This window comes from Phoxinus phoxinus, assembly GCF_949152265.1.
Source record: "Phoxinus phoxinus genome assembly, chromosome: 3".
NCBI classification, from domain to species: Eukaryota; Metazoa; Chordata; class Actinopteri; order Cypriniformes; family Leuciscidae; genus Phoxinus; species Phoxinus phoxinus.
In genome coordinates this window covers 23,349,673-23,374,545 of record NC_136878.1, presented here as the reverse complement: position 1 = coordinate 23,374,545, position 24,873 = coordinate 23,349,673, and the positions used below count along the sequence as shown (strand labels likewise).

The following is a 24,873-nucleotide window of genomic DNA, read 5'->3' as shown; positions in this document are numbered from 1 at the left end:
AGAGTTCCTACATGGCTGAAGGGTGGTTTTGAATGTCAGCCTGAAATAAATAAAACATTGTATGACTGATCTAGGATCATCTGGCCAACAAGTGAGGTCTGAGCCATACATTAGGGCCCCAAAACAATTCTGTATCCATAAAAAAAAATAGTATATTGGCTGAAATACCCTAAATTAAGGGGTCATGGAAAATGTTTAAAAGGTGTTATAATGATAATTTAAAACGTTGTTGTTATTATTATTATATAACCAGCAGTGGATGAACCCACCAGCCTGTCCTCGAAACCCGATGACCTCCATGGAAACAAAACAAAAAAGCAGAAAAACAAAGGGAGTGCAGTCAAAACTTAATCTGAAACACAGTACTTAAAATACTTAGCCTAATTACATTAATTACATGCTAAATCAAACGAAAAATCGTAATTGAAATTGTACTGTAAAAATGGGTAATTTTGTGTTTACAATTTTATTGAGGTGCATTCTGGGAGAGAATGATTGACATCGCGGCCATTTTGGCTCTGGCCAACCCGCTCCCATTGTGTGTGAGATAGTAAATACTGACACTGCCAGACAAGCCGAGCACATATTTCACTGCGCGAATTAAAACACGTTCACCTGAGGTAAGTGCCCCAATTCATCACTGTCTTCTCTCTGATATACTTTTCAACAGCTTTGTGAAACTTTAATGTAGAATAATGTTTATTTTGAGCGTTAAAACGTTAAAACCGCATCGTCTGAAAACGAGAAAGCCGATGGCGAGACGCGAGAGAAAACAGGCTCTCCTTTTCGTGTCGGAGGACACACTGAAATCCGTCCCACTTTCGTATGTCTCTGTTTACTTCGGTTAAACGGCGTAAATTCGCGGCAGATATTCCTTCTAACCGACTATTTAGTTGCCCAAGGATGCCTGCTACCGTATTGTGTTGTTGGTTTTGCGGTGCATGCATTGGATTTTGAATTTTATTTCAAAGTTCACGTCCTCCCCTGTGCCTCAAAGCACGGACTCTCTCCAGTTGCCGTTCAAATTGCAGCCATAATCTTGCGGTTTAGGGCGGGGCTTAGACGGACTGCTTTGCCCCCACAACTGGCAGAACGGCCTGTGATTGGTTAGTTTTTTAGGTTCCTCAAATGCTACTGGCCTCTGCTTTACTGTTGTCTTACGGTCGTCTCTGATTGGTTGAAAGGCTATATCAGTCCACGCTGAGTGGTTGCTTTTATTTATCGGTTTAATGTGACGTGCTGGAGGAAGTGGCCTGAAATAGCATATGAGACAGGGGGAGTCAAATACCAAAACAAGTGTAAAACTGGAGATGCTATTTTTAGTAGAGATTTACTCACTTTTATAGCTTAGTCTGTGCATGAGAATGAATGCTTATTAATTAAACAGCTACAAAAAAAGCACTGCTAAATTATTATAAGTAAAGTTTTTTACATTTCTGTCTTGTATGTCATAAATCTGCCCATGATTTACTGACTTAACTGTACTCTAAAACAGTAGTTATTTTCCTTTTTCACAGGTGATATTGACTAGCAATGGCCCGTACTAAGCAAACTGCTCGTAAGTCCACCGGAGGAAAAGCTCCCCGTAAGCAGCTGGCTACCAAAGCTGCCCGCAAGAGCGCTCCCTCAACTGGAGGAGTCAAGAAACCTCATCGCTACAGGTGATATTCCTGTACAATGACTTGTAATTGTGAATTTTGAAAATAAGTTTTGAATTGTGAAATAAGTTTTACTATAATAAACCCTACATTAAACACCTTTACTGTCCGCAGGCCTGGTACTGTGGCTTTGCGTGAGATCCGTCGGTACCAGAAGTCCACTGAGCTGCTGATCCGTAAGCTGCCGTTCCAGCGTCTGGTTCGAGAAATTGCCCAGGACTTCAAAACTGACCTGCGTTTCCAGAGCGCCGCCATTGGTGCACTGCAGGTGCGCATAGCCTGTTATCTGGTCTTGCTTTTTCTTGTCATTTATTCATTATATGTTAAACATTTTTGCACACATTCCCATTTTAAGATTATTATTATTTTTGTATTATTATGTGTTTATGCCTAATTAACATTCTGATTTTGTGTGCATCCTTGCAGGAGGCCAGTGAGGCATACCTGGTCGGTCTGTTTGAAGACACTAACCTGTGTGCCATCCATGCCAAGCGTGTCACCATCATGCCCAAAGACATCCAGCTGGCACGCCGCATCCGCGGAGAGCGTGCTTAAACTCTCCCCTTCTTTGTATCGCCCTCTTTATTTCTTTCTGTCTCTCCACTTGTTCTCCTCCTGCTTTCCTTGGTAGAGTTTAGAGTATCAGTGATGGGGAGTAACTTTGTCTCAGTCTGCTAGTGCTGTCTAAATTACGCGTAGGGTACCTATATGTGCATGTAACAGGTGCTGCTGATCACACACACACACACACATATGCACCTGCACAAACACACACTTACACACGAACACATACTCTCACACATTCACATTTGGAGCGCAAGCGAGGTCCACCTATGCCCGGTTTAGGGCTACACATTCAACATACGTGCAAGAAGAAGTCGTCTCACACTTACTCCATTGTCCAGAGAGAAAAACAGGGTGGTGTCTGGGGTCAGTCTGCTTAAGGGGAGCGGAAACTTCCACAGCAGGGTGCTACTAAAACTGCCTCAGTCCACCTTACTGAAACCTGTCCTCACCAATCTCCTTCAGAACCCCAACTATGTTTTAATCCCACCCTGGTTTGCCCCGCCCCTTCCTGATCCATCCAGTCCTTACATGTCCTTTTTGAATCCTTACTTGCCCCTTTATAGTGGAGTCAGACTTCATCTATCTATTAGTGTCTGTGGGTGATGTGATCAGCAAAGCAGAATCGTATTCAACTGCAAACCAGCATCTATTGGTTGAAAAGATGTTACTTGTAATATTGATGATTACTATTATTGTTGATATGGTGTCTTTTTTTTTTTACAATGCATACATGAATTTTTCTTTAGAAAAAAATTATTAATCCGCCAAGAATCAGTTTGAATTAAGTTTCCTTTTTTCTTTTTCATATTGTGCCGATCCTGCTCCTCCTGTTATAACTTCAGGCAGCCACAGGGGGGCGCTCTAAACCAGCCTCTCATTCAACCTCACTGTTCAACTAACATCCTGATCTTCCTTCTCTTTGTCTTTCGCCCTCTTTTGATCGTTTTTCACTCTTTCAATTCCAGTTTTGTCAAATTAAAGATCGGCATTAGAGTCAAAGAGTGTAGCAAAAAATATTCTTTACGTTTAGTACTCTAGTACTGCGTCTTTCACTTTGTTTGGGTAGAACTTTGCTCCTTCCTTCTCTTCGTGAAACACAATGTAACCTCATGTTTGTGCTTCTTTTATTTTTCTTATTCAGAAATTTAAATAAGCTGATCTTTGTATTTTCCAAATTTCTCATATTCTGGTGGTAATAAATAGATGTCACACAAATTGGCTCTTCAGTGTCGTTTATAAACACACCCAAACACATATCTGGACATATGGCCTAGTCCTATGCTAATGTTTACAGTAACTATTAAATGTTTCTTAAATGTCAAAACTGATTGAAAAATATTGAAAGTTGTATCATGCTGATTTTTAAGAAACATATTCCAGTATTTAGAAGTAATAATTAGCCTACTTAAAAAAACAGCCATTACATATTTAAAACAGTAATATCCTATACTAAACCTAAACTAATCTTGACAAACTATATATAATAATTCCTAAACCTAATAAAATAAATTCCTAATAAAATATACTAAACCTAAACTAATCTTGACAAACGATATATAATTTGAAAGCTTACAATCTCTAGTTTAATAGATACTAATATTTGGTGACTGATTTTCAAAATAAATTTCAGAGGAGCCGTAATTTATCAATTTGCAACAAGAATATTTTCCTACTCCTAAGGCGTGTTCAGACCTTTATTTTGAAATAGTGATGAACATGAAAAATCATGAAAGAATGGTAGAAACCTCAGTTTGTTTTCATGCTTAGAGTTCAAAAGATAGCATCCATTCAATTATTTTAGAAAAAAAAGGTCTGAAAATGTTTTAAATATAAAGAAAAAAAAGAATAGATTCACCATTAGTGATGTGGCAGCAAGCTATAATGCACACACGTGTTCTTTTTGTGTTTCTTAGAGGTTGAATTCATTTCAAAATCTGCCAAACTTTTGCCAAACCATCCTATACTTCTGAATAGGATGTCTATACTTCATAAATTGTATGAAAATTGTCAAAATAATGGTTCAGATCACTCAAACAACATATGGAAATGGAGAAGCCCTTATACGGGCAGTAATGTCAACTAGTGAAAAAGTGTGGTACTGCGCCCAAACAAAATTTCACTGAAAGTTTATTTTTTGAGATATCAACCTAAATTTTGAAACACAACTTGTTCAGAGTTTTGTCTTTGATTTTTTTGCATTTTTAGAGTCCACCAGGTTTTGAAAATATATATTTTATATAAAATATGAATAATTAAATTGTTAACATTGTACATTTTCATAAACTCAAACTTCTATAACTTGTTTTCTGTTTAACTTTCTTAATTTATTTCACTTCTACAAATTACAAATACAAATCTGCCAAATGTCTTCTTTACACCAAGACCAATCTTACATATTCCGAAGCATTCTTGAATTACAACCATTTAAGTTCGGAATGTGCATTTTCATGTCTATTAAAAAAAGGGGGTGCCGTTTAAAGTTGAAATTGTAAATTAATTATTGATGAACGAGGAAGTGAATCTTGACAGTGAATTCCTTTTGATAGAGCAAAGCATCAGAGTGTTTATAGTCTTTAAAGAAGTCAAAGCTTCTGGGAAGTGACTAACTGGCTACTGACGTCTCCTCTATGATTTTGTCACAGCAGAGAGAGCTGTTTCTTTCCATAAAGAGGCAGACGGTAGAGGACACGCTTTCGAAATGACAATCAAGCTTATTTTACATCCAACACCCAGTTTACTATTCGACATCTGAACTTTTGTGTTTCTACTCTGATACACTCGTGAGGGTATAATGAACTTCAATTAGTTTACTGTAGCCTACACATTTTGTTTACCGATATATATGAGCTTCAACATGCATATATAAAGTGAGCATAGCTAAATGGCTTACTTTAAACGAACAGAAAAATTACTGACTTTTATTTCTCTTTCTTTCTGTCTGATCACTTTACTCACCAGGTGTTTTTATACTGGAGGACTTCACCTATCATTCAAAACCTATTGCCCCTTTTCACTTTTAGCATTGTTTGAACAGTATATTCACAGTTACAGAGTTCCAAGTTTCTCTCTCTCTCTCTCTCTCTCTCTCTCTCTCTCTCTCTCTCTCTCTCTCTCTCTCTCTCTCTGTGTGTGTGTGTGTGTGTGTGTGTGTGTGTGTCTGTCAGTAAACCCAATATTATGGAGACAAAATGTCCATAAAAAAAGATGGCAATGTCCGAAATCCTTGTCCTTGGGACATTTTTGGCCCCCATGAGGAACAATGCTTTTAAATTATACAAAGCGATGTATTTTGAAAAAAATTACACAAAAACGCAAAAAACACAAAAAAAGGTTTAGGGGTAGGGTTTGTACAGAATATAAAGCATTGTGTCTATGAAAAGTCCCCATAAAACATGAGAACACAACGTGTGTGTGTGTGTGTGTGTGTGTGTGTGTGTGTGTGTGTGTGTGTGTGTGTGTGTGTGTGTGTGTGTGTGTGTGTCCTGTTAAACCTTACATTATGGGGACCCCCACAAAGTTGGCAATATCCTAAATGTATTTGTCTGGTATCTACAATCTATATGTGTCTACGTTGCTGGTTTGTTGTGGGTTCTGAGTAAGGCCTTATGTGTTGTGTGTGATTTGTTAGAATTGAAGGCTCAGCAGCTTCTCCTTTTGTTTTCTTGTATGAACTACAGACAATCTGTCACAGAGAGAGAGATTAATATCTGGAGAAACAGGGGGAGGGTTAGAGGAAATGAGAGCTGACAGAGAAAGATAACAGATAGATAGATAGATAGATAGATAGATAGATAGATAGATAGATAGATAGATAGATAGATAGATAGATAGATAGATATATAGATGGATAGATGGATAGATGGATAGATAGATAGATAGATAGATAGATAGATAGATAGATAGATAGATAGATAGATAGATAGATAGATAGATAGATAGATAGATAGATAGATAGATAGATAGATAGATAGATAGAAACAGTTATAGAGAGAAAGAGTGGGTGAGGGAAATGAACTATTGTGTAATTTTTTACTTATTTATTAATTTCTAAGAGAAGTTACACACAAATGTTTATATGAAGAAATGATGTTCACTGTGACGTATACATAAAAAAATTGCAAACACATACACACACACACACACACACACACACACACACACACACACCCTTATCCTGGTAACAGTGCATGTGGTTTTATTCAGGTCAGAGTGGGATTATGAAGCACTCAGGAGGGGTTGTGATGTGGGGGGGGGGGGGAGAACAAGTGAGAGAAGATGGCACAGAGGAGAGATGCCTGTGATTATGTTTAGTGAGACAGAACTCCACATCTTTTTCCTTACTTATTGAAAGACAAATAGGAAAAATAGGAATAAAGCAGACTGGGAAAACCTGGTGTAAAATAAGAAGTAATGAGAGTACAGATGGAGAGGAGAAGTCTGGTTAAACAGATCACACTTAGTAAGTCCCCGTAGAATATGGGATATTCAGAACATATTTCAAACATTATGTTAAAATGGACACTGTTACTAAGTGAAATTGCCGTGAACACTAAATGTTTGTGTGCTATTGTTTTGTGCAACCATCATTTCAAACTGAGGACAATTGATCGACTCAAACACAACTATTAAAAAAGGTTTAAACATTCAGTGATGCGTCAGAAGGAAACAATGCATTAAGAGCTGGGGGTGAAAACTTTTTGAATGTGTAGATCATGGTAAATTGTTCTTAATTTGTCTTCCGGGAAACATGTAAGTATATTCCGTTGCTTCCAAAGAGCAATACTAAATTTAATATACATATAAACAAAAAAAGAAAATTTGGACATCTTTATTCTGTTCAAAAGTTTTCACCCTCGGCTCTTGATGCATCGTATTTCCTTCTGGAGCATCAGTGAATGTTTGAACCTTCCCCTTTTAATAGTTCTCAATGTGAAAAGATGGATCTCAAAATCGTACACTGCTGGAAAGGGTTCAAATATGCAAAAGATGCTGGAAAACTGAACATTTGTCAGGACCTGGAGGATTTTTCTGAAGAACATTGGAAGTTTAACTGCTCACAAACAAAGGACTCAAGAACAACCATTTCTTATTTTCTAAAATTTCTTATTCAGGACAGTAGGCCTACTAAAAAAACAAACATGCATTTTGTATGATCCCTCTAATTTTGTATGTATATATATGTATATATATATATATATATAGGTTATGGATTTTAGAGGTTCCATGGATTGAAAGATTCTTAATGGAACCATCAATGCCAAGAAAGAACCCTTTATTTTTAAGAGTGTATATTGTACAATTTCTTTTAAATTCCAGTTAATTTGACATTTATTTTAATAAACCTACAATGCAAAGAAAATACATATAGGCAGACCACTGTAACTCTTAATTTTGAATCTAATTTGGGACTGAGATAAAGAATGATGGAATAATCATAGCAGAGAGTCATAGCAGAGAGAGAGCTGGAACAGGAGGAGAGGTGTGGAGGAGGGAAAGAGAGAGAGGGAGGTTCAGTAATCCTGTTTAATTGCTTTAGGGTAGTGTTCTGGCGACAGTAAGGAGATTGAGGTGCTCTCTGGGTCATTGGCTAAAATAACCCCACACACCCGGCTTCATGGGCGGGGCCACCCACACCACACCACACCACACCATCACAGCAACACGATAACCAGACAACACCATCGCATCGCCTCAACCTTGTGGACCCCAGATGCCTCCTCCATGTGGGCCACCTGTGTATCCAAGCCCAGGGTGTCACAGTAACTCATAGAGAAGATAGTGGAAGTATGTGAATCTTTCCACTTCCTGTTTTTAAACCCAAAGGACTGAACTTTGCAAGGGAAATTCATCTTCTTTCAGTTTAGTTGGTTAAAGGGATAGTTCACAAAAAAATTAATTTATGTCATCATTTACTTACCCTCAAGTTGTTCCAAACATGCATTCATTTCTTTCTTCTGTTGAACACAAAAGAAAATATTTTGAAGAATATGGGTAACCAAACATTGACTTCCAGAGTATGAAAGAGTATCTTCTTTTGTGTTCAACAGAAGAAAGAAATTTGAAGTTCATTACAGTTTGAATTGAGACTATATAGAATAGAGGCATTGAATTTTTTTTTACTTTTTTTGTATTTTATATTCATAAATGTTAGTCCATATTTATTTTTATTTGTTCTGCATTAGGGACAGATGTAGCCCAATTTATTTAAGTTCTGTGCTGTTCAGACCATTTTTTTCTCTCACGTTTCCAGCCATGTTTTTATTAATTGACAGATGTACTTCATCTTGCACAATAAACAAGAAACAAAGTTAGACAACTCTTGTTTGACAATTCTTGTTAAACAAAGACACATTTAATTGTGTAGTTAAACTAAATGTAAAATTTAAAACCTTTAGTTCCCTTCTGAATGTATTCGGTCAAAGCAATATAACAACAATTGTAAACACCAACATTTTTCAACACAAGGTCACCCAAATAGAAAATATATATCAACAGAATGACTATACTGCCATTAAATGAAGTTTAATAAAGTAAGTAACGATTAACTCAAGCTAACAGAAAACAACATTATTTGTTATAAGTTAACATAATTTAAAAATACATAAATAACAGCAAGCTAAATGCACAACACAAGAACTCCTAATGCTTCCCAGTACAGACAAACCAACCAAACTTATGAAAAATGTAGAAAGAACTTTGTCCAACAAGAAGCTTGTTCCTGTAGAGAAACCGAGAGGCTCCCCTCCAAGTGTGTGTGTGTGTGTGTGTGTGTGTGTGAATAGCTAAATATCGCCAATGCCTTGAGAAAGCTATTTGATTGTATGTGTGTGTATGTGTGAGGTAAATGGTTAATAATGATGACTGATCAGTAGACTTGAGGAGTCCCTTCACTCTCAGCCAATCACAGAGCAGATCTGGACTACAGAGTCTTCACCTGTTCCAAAATGGGCCCCCCTTTTCACCTCTGAGATCACATGAATCCTGCTGAATCAGACCTGTTTCATCATCAAAATGTCTCCGGCATTTCAAGCAATAGTTCTGTTTAATTTAATCTTCATGCATCGTCTCCTGATTCTCCTTCCCTCTTGCTTTTTTTCTTCACTTGCTCACTTTCTCTTTTACAGCACCTGGAATTTATGGTCGAGACAGTCCATGGTGCTGAAGTTGAGCTTCCAGGCCTGCTGGTCCTTGTAATCCAGGCAGTCTACGGAACTGAAACCCAGTGAGGAGGTGCTGTATCCTTGGGAGGAGAGGGAGGGTGACTGGCTGAGCGAGCCGCCCATGGAGGGCACGGTGAGGGGAGAGAGTGCGCCCCCACTCGCAGACAGCTGAGTGGTCATGGGAGAAAGGTACGGGCTGCAATCCAATCCACTGAAGTAAGGAGAGGAGCTGTAGCCCTGGCTATAGGCCGATGGCTGACCGTAGCTCATGGGATAGGGAGCGGGGCGCTGCACGCATGGCGTGCTGGAGCCACACAATGGATCGGGAAGGGGGGATAGAGAGGTGGGACTCCACACAGAAACGGGTGCTGTGCCTGCGCTGGCAAGAGGGGGCACCACCTGGGCGGGGACAGCCGCCACAGAGGAGCTGGCGCCAGGGTCAGAGATCAGCTCAGAGGGCGGGGAGGACTTCTTTTTGGGGGGACGGGGCTTGGGCTGACCGCTGGTCTGCTGTTGCTGTTGGCGGCATTTTGCACGACGGTTCTTAAACCACACCTGAGAGAAATAGGAGCGGGGTTGAATATGAAATAAATGTTTGACTCATTTCTCAATAGATCAAAAAGAATGTGTTTGTGATGGATGTGATGTGATCTACATTAATAATAACTTTCACTGTCAGAGTTGTGGTCACCTTCAATACTTGTGACTTAACAAATTAAAATAGATTCACCTTTAAACATAGCACTGTACATATTTAGTTGAGTGAATGTTAGATGCTGGGATAAATGTATTTTTTTATTTTATCTGAAGAGCATTCTCTGTTTCTGCCACATCCGACATTAGGCCAGGTGTGCTTAGAAAGATGTTATGCAGTCGGGGAGGTGTCAGAAAGATGTTTGTCTCAGTTTGAGGAAGACTCACCTGAACTCTGGACTCGGGAAGGTTGATTTTCAGAGCCACCTCTTCTCTCATAAATATGTCTGGGTAGCGTGTTTTGGTGAACAGGGCTTCCAGAATGTCCAGTTGGGTGCGTGTGAAGGTAGTGCGCTCCCGACGCTGCTTCCTAGGAGTGGCTATTCATAAAAACATCATACAGTGAGAAACAACTTTAGGTTTTCCTACATGTAGGCCTAGAGAAAACTGTTTGGTTTTTACATGGTAGCATCATCAATATTAATCGTTTTATGTGAGCATTCATTCATGTGCAACAGTCATTTGGAAAATATTTGGACTATCCATTGTCATCATAGATAGATAGATATTTCTTGTTTTTTTTAGCTACACTTAAGTCCAGTCGGTGAGTGACTGAGGTCTGTCACTAAGGCCGCGCATAAAAACGTCGTTTCTGACGTCAGTATATTTTTTTAATTAGTGATTTATGCCGATTACATATTGATATTAGGCTATTTAACCCATTTAGCCTTATTTGTATTCTTCACTCAGTAGCCTACTATTATGATCATAATTTTTATTTGTAAAACGGATGAATAAAACGTACGAAATATTTACATTAAAAAAAATTAAGCTTTTCATAATGGGCTAAAATAAACTTTTAATAAACAAGCAAACAAACAAACATACCATCACATAAAATTAACATTTTAAACGAAAACAACTCTGACGTTTTTGTAAAGACGAAATTTAAATATATAGGCTATTTGACATCTATTTTTATGTACGTTTTTGTAAGAACGTGGGCACTACGTTTGTTTGCCTACGTGAGTAAGTTCAGTTGGCTATTATGGCTTTCAACTGGTGAAATGATGTTCGCTCTGCCTAAATTGAAGGGGGGAAAGGGGGACAATGTCAAATGAAACAGGAAAGATGAGGCTACCTTTTAGTTTTGTTTGTCCCGTCTCATTTGACTTCAACGACCAACAAAATTAATAAAATGAGTAAAACAAACGTATTATAAATAATTAATGAGAAAGAACTGACCTGGGTAGCCGACGGCGGTGTGGAGCAGGTCCATTCCTGAGGCGGACAGTGTTAACCCGTTCACAGCATAATGGGGCTGCTTTATGTAGGACATCATTCTTGGGACGGCTGCGTCTGTCGCACACACTCTCTATTGCTCTCTATCTCCCTCCCTCTCTCACCCCTCTCTCTCACTCTCTTTTTTCTTCTGTGACGCTTTTTTTACGGGTCGGGGGTCGCGCTCTGCCCCTGACGGCCGCGTGTCTGTGCTCGCGCCTGGCGCGTGCGGTGCTCCTTCAGTCTCGCGGCTCCAAACACCTGTAGATGTTTTCCCGGTCCTCAGTGCCTTGAACAAGCTTACACTCTCACAACTCTTGTCATTAATATCGTCCTGAATATCAAAGATGAGCGTAGCTAAATGTGAGGAAATAGTAAAAGTTAATTTACTATTAGCTCAACAAAGGTTTTAGACGCTTGGTCAGATTTTTGGCGTTAGTTAAAAGGCAAGACCGGACAGGAGCGGGACACTATGAGAAATAAGAGACTGAGCAGCTAATCAAGGGGCATCTCTCTCTCTCTCTCTCTCTCTCTCTCTCTCTCTCTCTCTCTCTCTCTCTCTCTCTCTCTCTCTCTCTCTACAACTTTGACGTGTTGCCTATTTTAACACGTGGTAGCCTACCCTATGACAGAAAGAAATAGATTACAAAAAAGTGTCGTTGAAAACGATTAATAAATAAAAACTCTGAAGATATATCGAAATGTCACGAACATTAATAGCATGGACAGAAAATGACCAGGGATCGGAGCAAAGATGCCACGAGAGATGCCTCAAAATGCCGCATTTTTAAAAATCTAACATAGATTTTTATAATAGAATAAAACTCTACATAGGCTATAGTTATCGATTTTAGGAACCGTATCAACCATTATTAATTAATTGATTCACTGCAAGAATTGTATTTGACACGCTGCAGGCTACAAGTTCGAAAGATGCCCCATGAAAACCAATTTCAGAAGGCAGAACTCATTTCTTTATAATAGCCTATGACGAAAAAAATCTGACACTGCCCACATAAAAAATAAATAAAATTCGTATAGGCGATTGGATGCTTGTGCATGTTTGTTCGTAAAACAATTTAGATTCATATTAGGCTACAATTTGCACATCAATAATTCGATTTTATATATCTGTCTTATAAATTGTGTACAATTGTGTGCTATTAACCATTATATTTGAATTAGCTGAATGCTTTGTTTTTCGTTTGTTGGAATTATATTTTTGCTATCTTTATAGAAACGAATGGGTCAAACTTCGGACAGGCTGTTAGACGCAACTGTAATTTGAATCTCATAAATAAGACGATTATACACTCTGAAATTTCATTCGTTAATCGAATGTTTTTTTCCCCGTATATATGAGCTGTTAAATGTTTCTTCTGGACATTTTCTTGATCAGTCCTGTGTTAACGGTTTTGCATTGCAACTTGCATAATTTAAATCATTTATTTGTATCAGAATTTAGTTGCATATTTGTTTATTGACTGCAATTAACTGATTAAAATCTTAAACTTTTATCATAATTTCTTGACTAAACACATAACAGCATATCACTAAAATATTTGACACCACATCTGATATAATGATGATTTATAGAAGCATCTAAAATGAGTATTTACTCTTTACACTTTATTTTTAACACACACACACACACACACACACACACACACACACACACACACACACACACACACACACACACACACACACACACACAGACACACACACACACACACACACACACACACACACACACACACACACACACACACACAGCTGAATTATCATAATATGCTTTATGAATAGCCTTAGAGGAAAGGGAGATTTCTCATCAGTTCACAAGAGAAGAATATAGAACAAACAATAGAATGTTCCGAATTTAAAAAAAATCACAGGACCCAAAAGGGTGAAAAGAAAAAGAGCTAAGGAATGTAGGGATACATGATGACTTACAGTAAAACAATATGAAGACAGAAGGATGAGTGTTATTTTGACCAGTGATAGAGGGTCTGATTAAAGAAGAAAGGAGAACATCCATGTGGAAGGATGTTGACTATGCTGCATTGAGCTGTTTGAAATGACATAAATAGAATGTTTTCTATAGAAATAACATGGTATGTTTTATTTGAAAGGATTGTTTGTTTGAGTGTAAATATGTTAGTGACAGAGAGAGTAAGAGAGGTAAGACAAAGGCGTCAATTGGCACTCAAGATGAAGTGAATGTGATAGGTTGGCTTTAAACAGACAGAGCACGCAGGGTTATTTGGCTGTGACTAGACGTCATCCCTTTTAAGTACAGTACAAACTCCACAGTCAAGGGACAAAGGGCAAAAAAAGTCTTCAGACTCCCTTAATTATTATGTCAAGTTTTTCTATAAATGATGGAAATTACAGATTTTAGATGGACACTATATTATACTGAACATATACTTACTTTGAATCCGATCAGCTTGCTTTACTATATAACAAATAGGCCTACATATTTTGTTTTTAAGTAATTTTAAAAAGAAATATGAGGTGGAAAGTGGTTCTTCAAATCTTAGAAATAAATAAATTAAAATATATTTCGTGTTTAGAATCAAGATTATTTAGCTATACACATACAAAAAATATTCCACCCCACCAAGTATCCAATTGTCCAACACTTCCCAGCAATGGCCTTCAATATAAAATATTTATTAATTAAATATGCACGCAAAGAACTGACATGAAGAAATAAGAATTAAAGACAACGTCATTACCAAACAATAAATTATTATTTACTTGTTTGTCTGTTAATTTATGCAACAAACTAATAATCAGTCTCCTTTACCACATCATACAACGGCAGTTTTTCAGGTTGTTTTTTGTGTAAAAACCGTAAAATGATGAAGAGATGATTTGTTGTTGTTCTGTGTCAGTATAGGATGTTTGTATGTTTATGTGTTCAGGATCTGGGCTTGTGCGCTTGCAGAAGGCAAAGTTTTGTGGAGGGTGGTGCAGAGGGGGGTGGGGGGACCAGTCCGTCCATCTGGCAACAACCAGCTATGCAGGCACAAGAGCAATTATGGAAGTGGACTAAACTCTAATCCGCAGGCGCGCGCACACACACACACACACACACACACCAGAACACATTAGCATAGAAATACACAGCCAACACATTGACATTGCAACAAACATTTAATCTGAGTGGAGAGTAAGATAGATGAAATAAACAAAATGTTCCTACGTAAATAGAGGTAAAGGAAAGAAAAATGTGAAGATAGATTGGGGTGAAGAAGGGCGAGTGGGGTGAGAGAGAGAGAGAGAGAGAGAGAGAGAGAGAGAGAGAGAGAGAGAGAGAGGAGAGAGAGAGAGAGAGAGAGAGAGAGAGAGAGAGAGAGAGAGAGAGAGATGGGTAGTGGGCCGCATCATTGCAGGCACACTGCATCAGTTAATCCAGATTAGGCAGTCTAAAAAGGAGCGGCTTAATCTGCAGGCCAGCCAGTAATACACAGACCGCTGTCAGCACCAATCACTCACACAATTCTAATCCCCTAAGAAACACACATGCTGGACACACACACACACATCCACTCACGCTCTCTAAACAGTGAGTTAAGCATGCATATAAAATATTCTGCACAATCAGACAACAGATTCATTAGAAACTTTGAATATGTGCTAAATACATGTACAAAACATGGGGCTCTTCTTCTGACTATAATCCCTCACAAAACAGTGACTGTAATCACTTTATAATACAGGTATTTAAAACAACTGGTGGCCATTTCTAATGCAGTGTATTGAGTGTAATGAGCGTAGATGTGTTTATATGGGAAGATGTTGAGATGAGGCAGTTATTTGCTGATAAGCACAATTATGTCCCATGTGGACAGACTTTGGGTCACAGTCAGAATAAAGGGGTTTTAATGTCAGTGGGGCTGTATGCTGAAAAGGGCCCCAATAACCAATTGACATGTTGTCTGTCCCTCTAGTGGAGATTCTGTCCATTTATCTCAAATCAATTCAGTTCAGGTCAAATTAGTTTTACTGATAACAGACAAAAGTATGAATGTGTTAAAGAAATGTATCTAAATGTGCAAAATGTTATGAAATTGATTTTTTGTTCTTTTTACTTTTGCAGTTTACTTGTATCAGATCTTAGGTGTATTGAATGCATCATAATATGCTTTTCATTCATTTCATTCATTCAAAACAATATAGGATTTAATAATAGTAATTGGTAGGCTACTAATTGGACAATACTGTGTAGTTATACAAAATCTGCCGATTTTTACATTTAGATGGCCTTTGTGATCATATTCTGCTCTCTTTTTTTTTTTTTTGGAATTTTTAATTTTCACAATGAACAAAATAACTACAAGAAGGGTGCTACAAATACAGATCTTCCATTTGTTTCATACATTTGAGTGAGTTTCATAACAAGTCCATGTCCACCATCGTATTTATGTGCTTCCAGTCTCAGGTCATGGGTCATTTTTTCCATTGATCATCTCCTCCATGATATTCCTCCATTGGTCCAGACTCAAAGGTTCACTTTTCAACCAATTCCTCGTTATAACTTTCTTACTTGATATCAGCATCACTTTAATTAGATAAATGTCCTCCCTTTTAACAACATCTTTAGTTAACAGGCCTAAATACAGAGTCTGTGGGTCATTCTGTATTTTGTAACCCACATTTTTTTCAATTTCTGTTACAATAGATTCCCGGTAGGGGCAAAACATTTTACAAGACCAAAATACATGAGAATGATTGACATTGACATCCCCGCAGAGTCTCCAACACTGTTGGGAGGTTTTTAACCGTTTACTTTTAATGAGGGGTGTAATAAAGTATCTCACCAAGTTCTTCCAGCCAAATTCTCTCCATTGTCTGGAGCTAGTAGAAGTTTGTTGTAAAAGACAGATCGAATGCCAATCATTCTCTGACAATTTAAGCTGCAGTTCTACTTCCCATTTCTGTTTTATGTATAGTGAGTCAAACCTATTGCAATTTTGTAAACATTTGTACAGCCTGGATACAGTTTTCGAGGGTAAATGTCTGTATGCCCCTGCGATCATATTAATTCACTGCCCTCTTGAGAGAGGTGATTTTCAATGTCTGTATTATAACAATGTCTTAGTTGGAAATACCTAAATAAATCAAGAGTTTTCCAGGTCAAATTCCCTCTTCAAGTTCTCTCATTTTATTTTTTATCTGTTTGTTGGTTGGTATATTTACTTTTTTACTTTTACTTTTTTTATTTAAATGTTTTAAAATTGAGTGTATTGGCAGAGATTGTCTTATTATTGAGAGATGAGAGGGTCTGTGGCTTAGCCTACCATATAGGCTTCGTATAAAATACATAGACAGACACTTGCCTGTCAGAATTACAGATAGAGCTAAACCGACTCATCTCTTCAAAGAAGAGGTGTTTTGATTGCTCGTCATCTGATCGTGGCTCATTTTGTCATTTATATTTTTTCCACATTTTGGCCAGTGGAACCATGGCAACACAAACCTGAAGGAAGGCTGAAGAAACCCTGTCAGTGGACTGTTCTCTGCATTTCCAAGATACTGCTCTACTCCTCTTCTGCCTATTATATATTACTATGCAACTTTACTTATACTACGATTATTATATGTTTCTATTCAATACTCTATTTTATTCGTCGGCGTATTACTGTCGACGACAGCGATGACGACAGCCTCATTTGGAAATCGTGATTTGCCAAGCAGTTCGAAAAACACAGATGATTGGTTAAATTTACTCACAACCCGCCCATACCCGGATGTTGTTGTTTTTTTGTCACTAGTGTGGCAGTCCAGTAAGATCCAGAGGAATTGTTTTATTTCTTGAGATCATCTGTAAGATGTTGCCGGATGTAAAAGGCCTGTGTCCATTTGTGGAAGACAGTTTTAGTCGTTTCCCCTCGCAGAGTAACATATACGGACTATGCCAGGCAGGCGAGCAGGAGTTACTGGCAGCGACTCTGAAGGGGAAAGTAGTGTGCTTCAGATACCAGGACCTGCAGAAGAAGATCAGACCTGTGGCCAGAGAGATTCAGTTCACATATATACCAGGTCACAACCTGTTCGTTTGCTTTGAAAGTCTTTTGTTTTAGCTTGCTGTCTAATGCAAACATATTTCTTGTTTTGTTAATAAAGTTGATGCAGAAATCGTCTCCATTGACGCCTTCAACAAATCTGCCCCTAAAAGAGGCCTGGTCGTAGGAATAACCTTCATTAAGGTGTGCTTCATCATTAACTGTTACAACTAACGTTAACTAGATTCAAACTAGATGGAAAATGTTCCTCGCTCACTCTCTTTCTCCATCCACGAGAGATGACATTTTTGCTGCATTTTCTGCTTCATGCATTTATTTGGATCTCTTTCCTCTCAGGACTCAGGAGATAAAGCGACTCCTTTCCTTAATATTTACTGTGATTATGAACCAGGGTCAGAGTTTAACCTGGAGTCTATTGCACGTGAGTTTATCATATGGGGAAAAAATAAAATAAATATATATATATTTTATTTTTTTAAATGTCTGATTCCTTGAGACAAGGAAGAATTCACACATCATACGGCTTAAATGATACTATATGCAACATATTTTAATCTGATTGAAATTGGTCCATACTGAATAATCTGACGGTTTAATCTGGTTGACAGAAAGCTGTCTGAACCTGGAGCTCCAGTTCACTCCCTTCCAGCTCTATCATACTGAGTGAGTGTGTCATTGTATTGTTCATTTATGTTACAATGAAAGGAGCCAGTAAGGTTTTTATGTAGTCTTTCTTTATTTAAATGGATGAAATGCAGTGTGTTGTGGGTTTTGAAATCTAACAAAGATTTAGGGTTCAGAAGTACACGTTTGTTTTGCAGGGTGCATTGTGTAGATGGATCCAGCGAGACTGTCTTTCTCCTCAGTGGGCATGATCAGCGCATACATCTTTACAAAGAGGTCAGCCCAGCTGATAAATATAGAATATGGTTTTGCTTTTTGAATATGGTTCTCTCATACTAAAGATTTGAAGTTCATCCTCTATGTCTGATTGGTAGAATGCCTCTTTGCACCAGTTTGAGGAACAGCCAGTGGAAAGACTCTTTCCTGAACTGCAGGAGCTGCCAAGCAAGTGAGTGGTTTACTTTTCTGCAGTTCAGGTTTGGATGATGAGACGTGCCGTTATGTGAGATGTTTGATGGTAATTATTAATATGTACTTTGTGTGCATTGCAGTGTATTATGGTTAGATGTCTTAAGTATTGATCAAAACCGGCGTCTCACTGCATTTGGATGTCAGAATGGTTCTGTGGGACTTTCTCTTGTCAACCAAAAGGGACCTGGTGAGAAACACACTTGCACGGTTTTTCTCTTCTCTTCTTAGAATGTAATATAGTATAATAAAAGCTCTGGCTTTCTGTGCAAATTTGCCCTATTAGAGATTCTCCAGAACTGGCGTGTTCAGCATGACAGTCCCATCTCCACTGTGTTGCTGTTCCCTTTGAAAGAGCAGCACCAGAACACAGAGACGAACAGTGAGTGACACAGCTCATATGAAAATGTATTTTATTCCTCTCATGGCAAAGCTGAATTTTCAGCATTATTAACTCCTGTCTTCAGTGTCAAATTATCCTTCAGAAATCATTCTAATATGCTGATTTGCTGCTAAAGAAACATTTATTATTATTATCAATGTTGAAAACAGTTGTGCTGCTGCTTAATATTTATCTGGAAACTGTGATGCATTTTTTTCAGGATTCTTGGATGAATAGAAAAAAGCATTTATTTTAAAAAGCCTTCGATTTTGCTTGGTATTTTCTGCATCTAGGCGGAATAAGCATACGCCATATATCGCCCCAGCATCATTCTGGCACATTAGTTGCTGCAAATGTGTCCAATTACAACTTGATTTTGCAGCGTTGCGTATTGTAGCCAATCACAGGCATGTCTTTTGAAAGTAATGGTCAATCAGAGGTTTTTAGTGCCAGTTTATGTCCTACAGGCTCACAAACCTAACCCTAACCCATTATCACAAACAAAGCATGTAAATTAGAGATATATTGTGAACTTTAGTAAGATTAAATGATTCAAATTGGAGTTTTTCGCAAGTGAGCTTGCGCTGAACTGACTGACCACTTATAAAGGGAGAGCACTGCTTGCTCACTTTGTGTAATTCATTCGCAATTTAAAGGGGCTATATGGAACTTTTTCCCCAAAATAAACTAAACAATAGCCTTTTTATTATACCATTTATGACTCAAACATCTCCTGATGAGCATACTGACACCTTGTCTGCTCACAGTGGGTGCACCTATAAGCCTGTATCCTATTTTTCCTATTTTCTGTCGGGTCGGATTTTTCCCGCGCTGTCTGCGGATGTGACGTCAAGCGCGTTCATGTTAAACGTTTCAGATCACTCAGAACACTTATCTCAAACAATATATGTATTTGACTGTTCTTACCTCTGTAAACATAATGTTGACCTGACCTCCTTGCAGCAGATGACTTGTGAAGTGTGCACGTACGAGCGAGCAGAAAGGAAGAGCCGTTCTGTTTTTTGGCCACAGGTGTCAGTCGCGAGTTTAAATTTCAGAAAAACGCATATAGCCTCTTTAAAGAAAGGTTATTCTTTTTCATGAGACTTTGTGACTTTTCAAAAAGTGCTTAAATTGTATGATAATTTTTTTAACATTGTGGTTTTATAATGACTTAAACTATAACGAAATTATTACTATAACTAAATTAAAAAGCAGAATGTGTGAGAAAAAAAAACTATTTTAGGGGGTGGAAATGGCTCATGAGCCAATAAGCTCCTTTTGATTAAAAAAATCAAAACTGTTTTAAAAACTTTTGTTCTAATTTAGCATGTACATAGACCCACACACAATCGTGGACACACTCTAGATTTACTTATCAGTAAGGGTCTAAACATTTCATCGATTGTTATTAAGGATGTAGCACTGTCTGATCATTTCTGTATTTTCTTTGATGTATTGATCTCTCCTGCCATTGAAGCTAGATCTGTGTCTGTCAAGAAGAGATGCTTAAAGGAACACTTCACCCATTTGCATTAGACTTTGTATCTTTAGAAACCCAGTCACATTTTCGAATGGTCATGGTTTATTCCCTTATTTTCCCCTGAGATGGGAGAAATAAGGATTTAAGTGTTCCACTTCCTGCTTTTTATGACGCAAAAATCGTCATTTTGCGTCATAAAAAGCAGGAAGTCAAATTTCTTTGAATAAGGGTAAGACTACAAACACTAGCTCATCATTTATCCAGTAGAAGGCGCTGTTCCGCATGTTTTCAACCCGCCCATAGAGGGATCTCACTCACAGAATGTAAATATAATGTCAGCCATTCTTTATTTAGGAGCTAAGCTAACAGTTTCTTATTCAGTGGAGAAAGCTGAGTAGTAGCGGTGACCATCCTCTTTTTCCCGGACATGTCCGGCCGTCGAGATGGTCCAAAATGTCCGGGAGTCGGCTTTTGCTTTCTGCAGTCGCATTCATAGTTTACATGCACACCTTTTGTTTCAATCTAACAGAATTCATCCCGATCGGTGAATCTGAATGTAGTGTTTACATGAACGCTAAACAAGTGATCGTTTGATGTGCGTTTTAACATTGCTAGGAAAATTCCCGCTCCTCCGTGAGAGATACGAGACCGGTGCGTCTCACAGGCGCCGGCGCCACTCATCAGTAGGCCTAATCACGCCACCGGCCTCGCGTCGTTCACCCGTGGCCGTCAGTCTCGTTCCTGCTCGTCACAGTAAACATGATGAACGGCGACTGTAGAACGCAAAAGCCGAATCCTGGACATTTTGGGCGACATCAAAATACTGGGCAGACTCACGGAGACTCACTAGTAGCATAGCCGTGTTGTTTACTGCGATCTCTTACCGGTAGGCGTGGCCTCCTAGGGCAGCGAAGCAAGTGCATTCTGGGAGTTGTTGTCTTTCATCCCCATAAGCCAAAAATACATTTTCTGGCTTTTCTCAGTCTAGAAGGCTCCAAATTCAAAAATAATTTCACATTTCTTCTACATAAATGACGCATTTTAAATACACATTCATCTTTCCAGAGGTGAAGTGTTCCTTTAAATGAGAACACTAGTGTACTATTTATGAAGGCTATATCTTCAACACCAAGCATATCTGCTGACTCCGTTGATTTTCTCCTTGATTCTTTTAACTCAAAAGTTAAAAGTGTAATTGATGATATTGCTCCTGTGAAAGTCAGGAAGAGTGGTAGACAAAAGGCACCTTGGAGAAACTCAACAGCAGTGCAAAATATGAAAAGACAATGCAGAAAAGCAGAGCGCATGTGGCGGAAGACAAAACTTGTAGTCCATTATAACATCTACAAAGACACCATCCATGCTTTCAATATGGAACTAGGCAAAGCTAGACAGACTTTCTTCTCAAATATTATAAACAGCAACTTAAACAACACACGCACTCTTTTTGCTACTGTAGAGAGACTGACAAACCCCCCAAGCCAGATTCCCAGTGAAATGCTCTCAGACAGCAAGTGCAGTGAGTTTGCTTCTTTCTTCTCCGAGTAAATCAATAATATCAGAAAGGTGATCAGCACATCCTTGAGTTGCACTGGGGTCAGACAGATCAGGGCAAAAAAGTTTGGGAACCACTGCTCTTGAGACTGTTGTTACTAATCTCTCTTTATCTGTCTTTTTCCCTCACAGGTAGTCCAAGGGAAACATTTAATCTGTTGGTAACCAGTGCGATAGAGATGGCTGTGGTTTACAGGTTAGACTTTAGTTTACTTTAGTATGTTGCTTGTTGTGAACCATGGTTGGGTGTAAAATAATTGTGTGTGTGTGTTCAGGGATGTAGAACAGTATGGACTGAGCAGACAGCTGTGTTTGGCAGAAAGCGACCAGTGTGATGCGGTTCTCTGTGCTCTCGTTGTTGATCTGGACTTTGACGGACAGCATGAGTTGCTACTGGGAACGTATGGACAGGTAAAGTGCTGGATTCAAAATACATACGCATAATAGGGAACCAATGTGTGCCACAATGAAAGAGTTTATAACACTGGTGGTAATTTGAAATTGTGAAATATAAGCAGCTAACCAGTATGCACAATGATGTATTTGATTTGTTATCTGTAGGACCTGCTCTGCTACAAATTTCCCCAAACAACAGGAGCTTTTGAGGATAAGTTACAGCTGCTCTGGAGACGGAGTTTTAAAAGTCCCCTACTGTCACTGATTTATCTTGACCTGGCAGGAGACGGACTAAGAGAGTTAGCTGTTCTTACCTTAAAAGGCCTGCATATACTTCAGGTGAGTATCACTGAGCTGTTTTATTATTATAATTGATTACTGATGTTTTTAGTTAATTAAGCTAATGTGTTTTTTCCTGTCCCCCCAACAGCACAGTCTGAAAACAACGGCAGATCTTGTTCTTCACCGATTGTCCACTTTAGTATCGAGACTGGCTGTTTCTTCAAAAGAACAGCCGAACAAAAACCAAGATACTGAAGAACAGTCCATTTCAATCAGCAATGAACAGAGAACTGCAGCCACTCAACGCTGACTTTTATGTGAAAGATATTTATTTGTATTTCAAGTGGTTAAGGAAGAGCTAAATATTTCATTCTGTTTGTGTATGAATACATGCCATCTAGCAGGCAACACTGAATTATTATTATTTTTTTTACATCATAACCTGGCAAAACCATGATTTCATACATTGCTGTTGCTAGTCACTAATCAGTAGCAGGTTTTATTAGAGTCAGGGGACATTCACATTTTATCTGTCTTAGTTACCGGGGTATATACATTTTTGAAAAGTCGTCAATATTTTTGGTCCATTTTTAATCTGCTAAAAAAATGTAAACCAAGGCTTTGGTTTCATGAGTTTTCAAGGTTCTTCAGGCAAGACTGGTGTTTTGCCATATCCCCAGTAGAGGGCGCCCTCAGTCAGTTAACGCTACATCAGTGCATTCAGAAATCCTGACGTCTTTGACGCCTAGGGCGGCCCTAGTATATGCGGGCCTCATTTATAAAATGTTGCGTAGAAGCCGGCCTATATTTGATATGGTCATGTGCGTACTTGTGATTTAGAGAAAGTGCGTACGCATCTCTTACAGATGCGAAATCTATAAATCACAAATGTTCTTACAAAAAAATGGATTTTAGCGTGTAGCCTTCGCGTTTTTTTTAACGAGTCCCGTCCATAGCCTACTGTCTATGGTCCCATCATGGGGCGAGAAATGTTCAGCTGCAGACCCGCAGCACAACATATGACAACAGTCTCTTCATTACAACTGTAGGAAATCCTAAACAGTCATGCAAGAGGCCGTATAGGCAGTATTGTCCATATACAGGTGCTGGTCATATAATTAGAATATCATCAAAAAGTTTATTTATTTCAAGAATTCAACTTAACAGGTGAAACTAATTATATAGACTCATTACATGCAAAGAGAGATATTTCAAGCCTTTATTTGTTATAATTTTGATGATTATGGCTTAGGCCTACAGCTTATGAAACCCACAAAATCAAAATCCCAGAAAATTAGAATATTACATGAAATCACATGTAATAATACCGTGGTCATTGAACCAGGTTTTGGTTATTTTGGCAGTGTGGGCAGGTGCAAATCCTGCTGGAAAATGAAGAAAGCATGAAGTGCTCTGAAAATGTCCTGGTAGACCGCTGTCTTTACTCTGGATTTAATAAAGCACAGTGGACCAAAGCCCTCTTTTCTGATGAGAGCAATTTTTGCATCTCATTTGGAAATCAAGGTCCCAGAGTCTGGAGGAAGAGAGGAGAGGCACATAATCCACGTTGCTTGAAGTCCAGTGTAAAGTTTCCACAGTCAGGGATGGTTTGGGGTGCCATGTCATCTGCTGGTGTTGGTCCACTGTGTTTTCTGAGGTCCAAGGTCAACACAGCCGTCTACCAGGAAGTTTTAGAGCACTTCATGCTTCCTTCTGCTGACCAACTTTATGGAGATGCAGATTTCATTTTCCAACAACTTGGCACCTGCACACAGTGCCAAAGCTACCAGTAACTCGCCTGACCTTAACCCTATTGAGAATATATGGGGTATTGTGAAGAGGAAGATGTGATACGCCAGACCCAACAATGCAGAAGAGCTGAAGGCCACTATCAGAGCAACCTGGGCTCTCATAACACCTGAGCAGTGCCACAGACTGACCGACTCCAGGCCACGCCGCATTGCTGCAGTAATTCAGGCAAAAGGAGCCCCAACTAAGTATTGAGTGCTGTACATCCTCATACTTTTCAGTTGGCCAGCATTTCTAAAAATCCTTTTTTTGTATTGGTCTTAAGTAATATTCTAATTTTGAGATACTGAATTTGGGATTTTCATTAGTTGTCAGTTATAATCATCAAAATTAAAAGAAATAAACATTTGAAATATATCAGTCTGGGTGTAATGAATATAATATTGTCACCTTCCTAAAAAAATTGCCTAAGTCAATTGAAAATGAAAAGGACTTAGGCAATTATTTTAGGAAGGTGACGATATACAAGTTTCACTTTTTG

The 24,873-nt window shown here is 38.5% G+C and overlaps 3 protein-coding genes and 1 long non-coding RNA gene across 4 annotated transcripts in view; 3 read left to right on the top strand and 1 right to left on the bottom strand.

The window, feature by feature from the left end:
- LOC306996212 overlaps positions 1-24,873 on the top strand; it is a 1,114,438-nt gene that overhangs the window by 254,078 nt on the left and 835,487 nt on the right. The window lies entirely within an intron of this gene.
- On the top strand, positions 455-3,440 carry h3f3c (H3 histone, family 3C). The gene is made up of 4 exons (XM_079605996.1): positions 455-620; positions 1,518-1,661; positions 1,773-1,926; positions 2,085-3,440. Exons 2-4 carry the CDS (start codon positions 1,534-1,536, stop codon positions 2,211-2,213), a joined length of 411 nt encoding a protein of 136 aa, XP_079462122.1. The 5' UTR covers positions 455-620; positions 1,518-1,533; the 3' UTR covers positions 2,214-3,440.
- crx (cone-rod homeobox) lies at positions 7,482-11,904 on the bottom strand. Its single transcript, XM_079606564.1, has 3 exons — positions 11,324-11,904; positions 10,307-10,458; positions 7,482-9,940 (listed from the first exon to the last, which is right to left on the bottom strand). Exons 1-3 carry the CDS (start codon positions 11,418-11,420, stop codon positions 9,344-9,346), a joined length of 846 nt encoding a protein of 281 aa, XP_079462690.1. The 5' UTR covers positions 11,421-11,904; the 3' UTR covers positions 7,482-9,343.
- kptn (kaptin (actin binding protein)) lies at positions 17,064-24,742 on the top strand. The gene is made up of 12 exons (XM_079608016.1): positions 17,064-17,410; positions 17,495-17,577; positions 17,731-17,815; positions 18,003-18,057; positions 18,216-18,294; positions 18,393-18,466; positions 18,570-18,676; positions 18,773-18,868; positions 22,038-22,101; positions 22,181-22,316; positions 22,467-22,640; positions 22,732-24,742. Exons 1-12 carry the CDS (start codon positions 17,200-17,202, stop codon positions 22,891-22,893), a joined length of 1,326 nt encoding a protein of 441 aa, XP_079464142.1. The 5' UTR covers positions 17,064-17,199; the 3' UTR covers positions 22,894-24,742.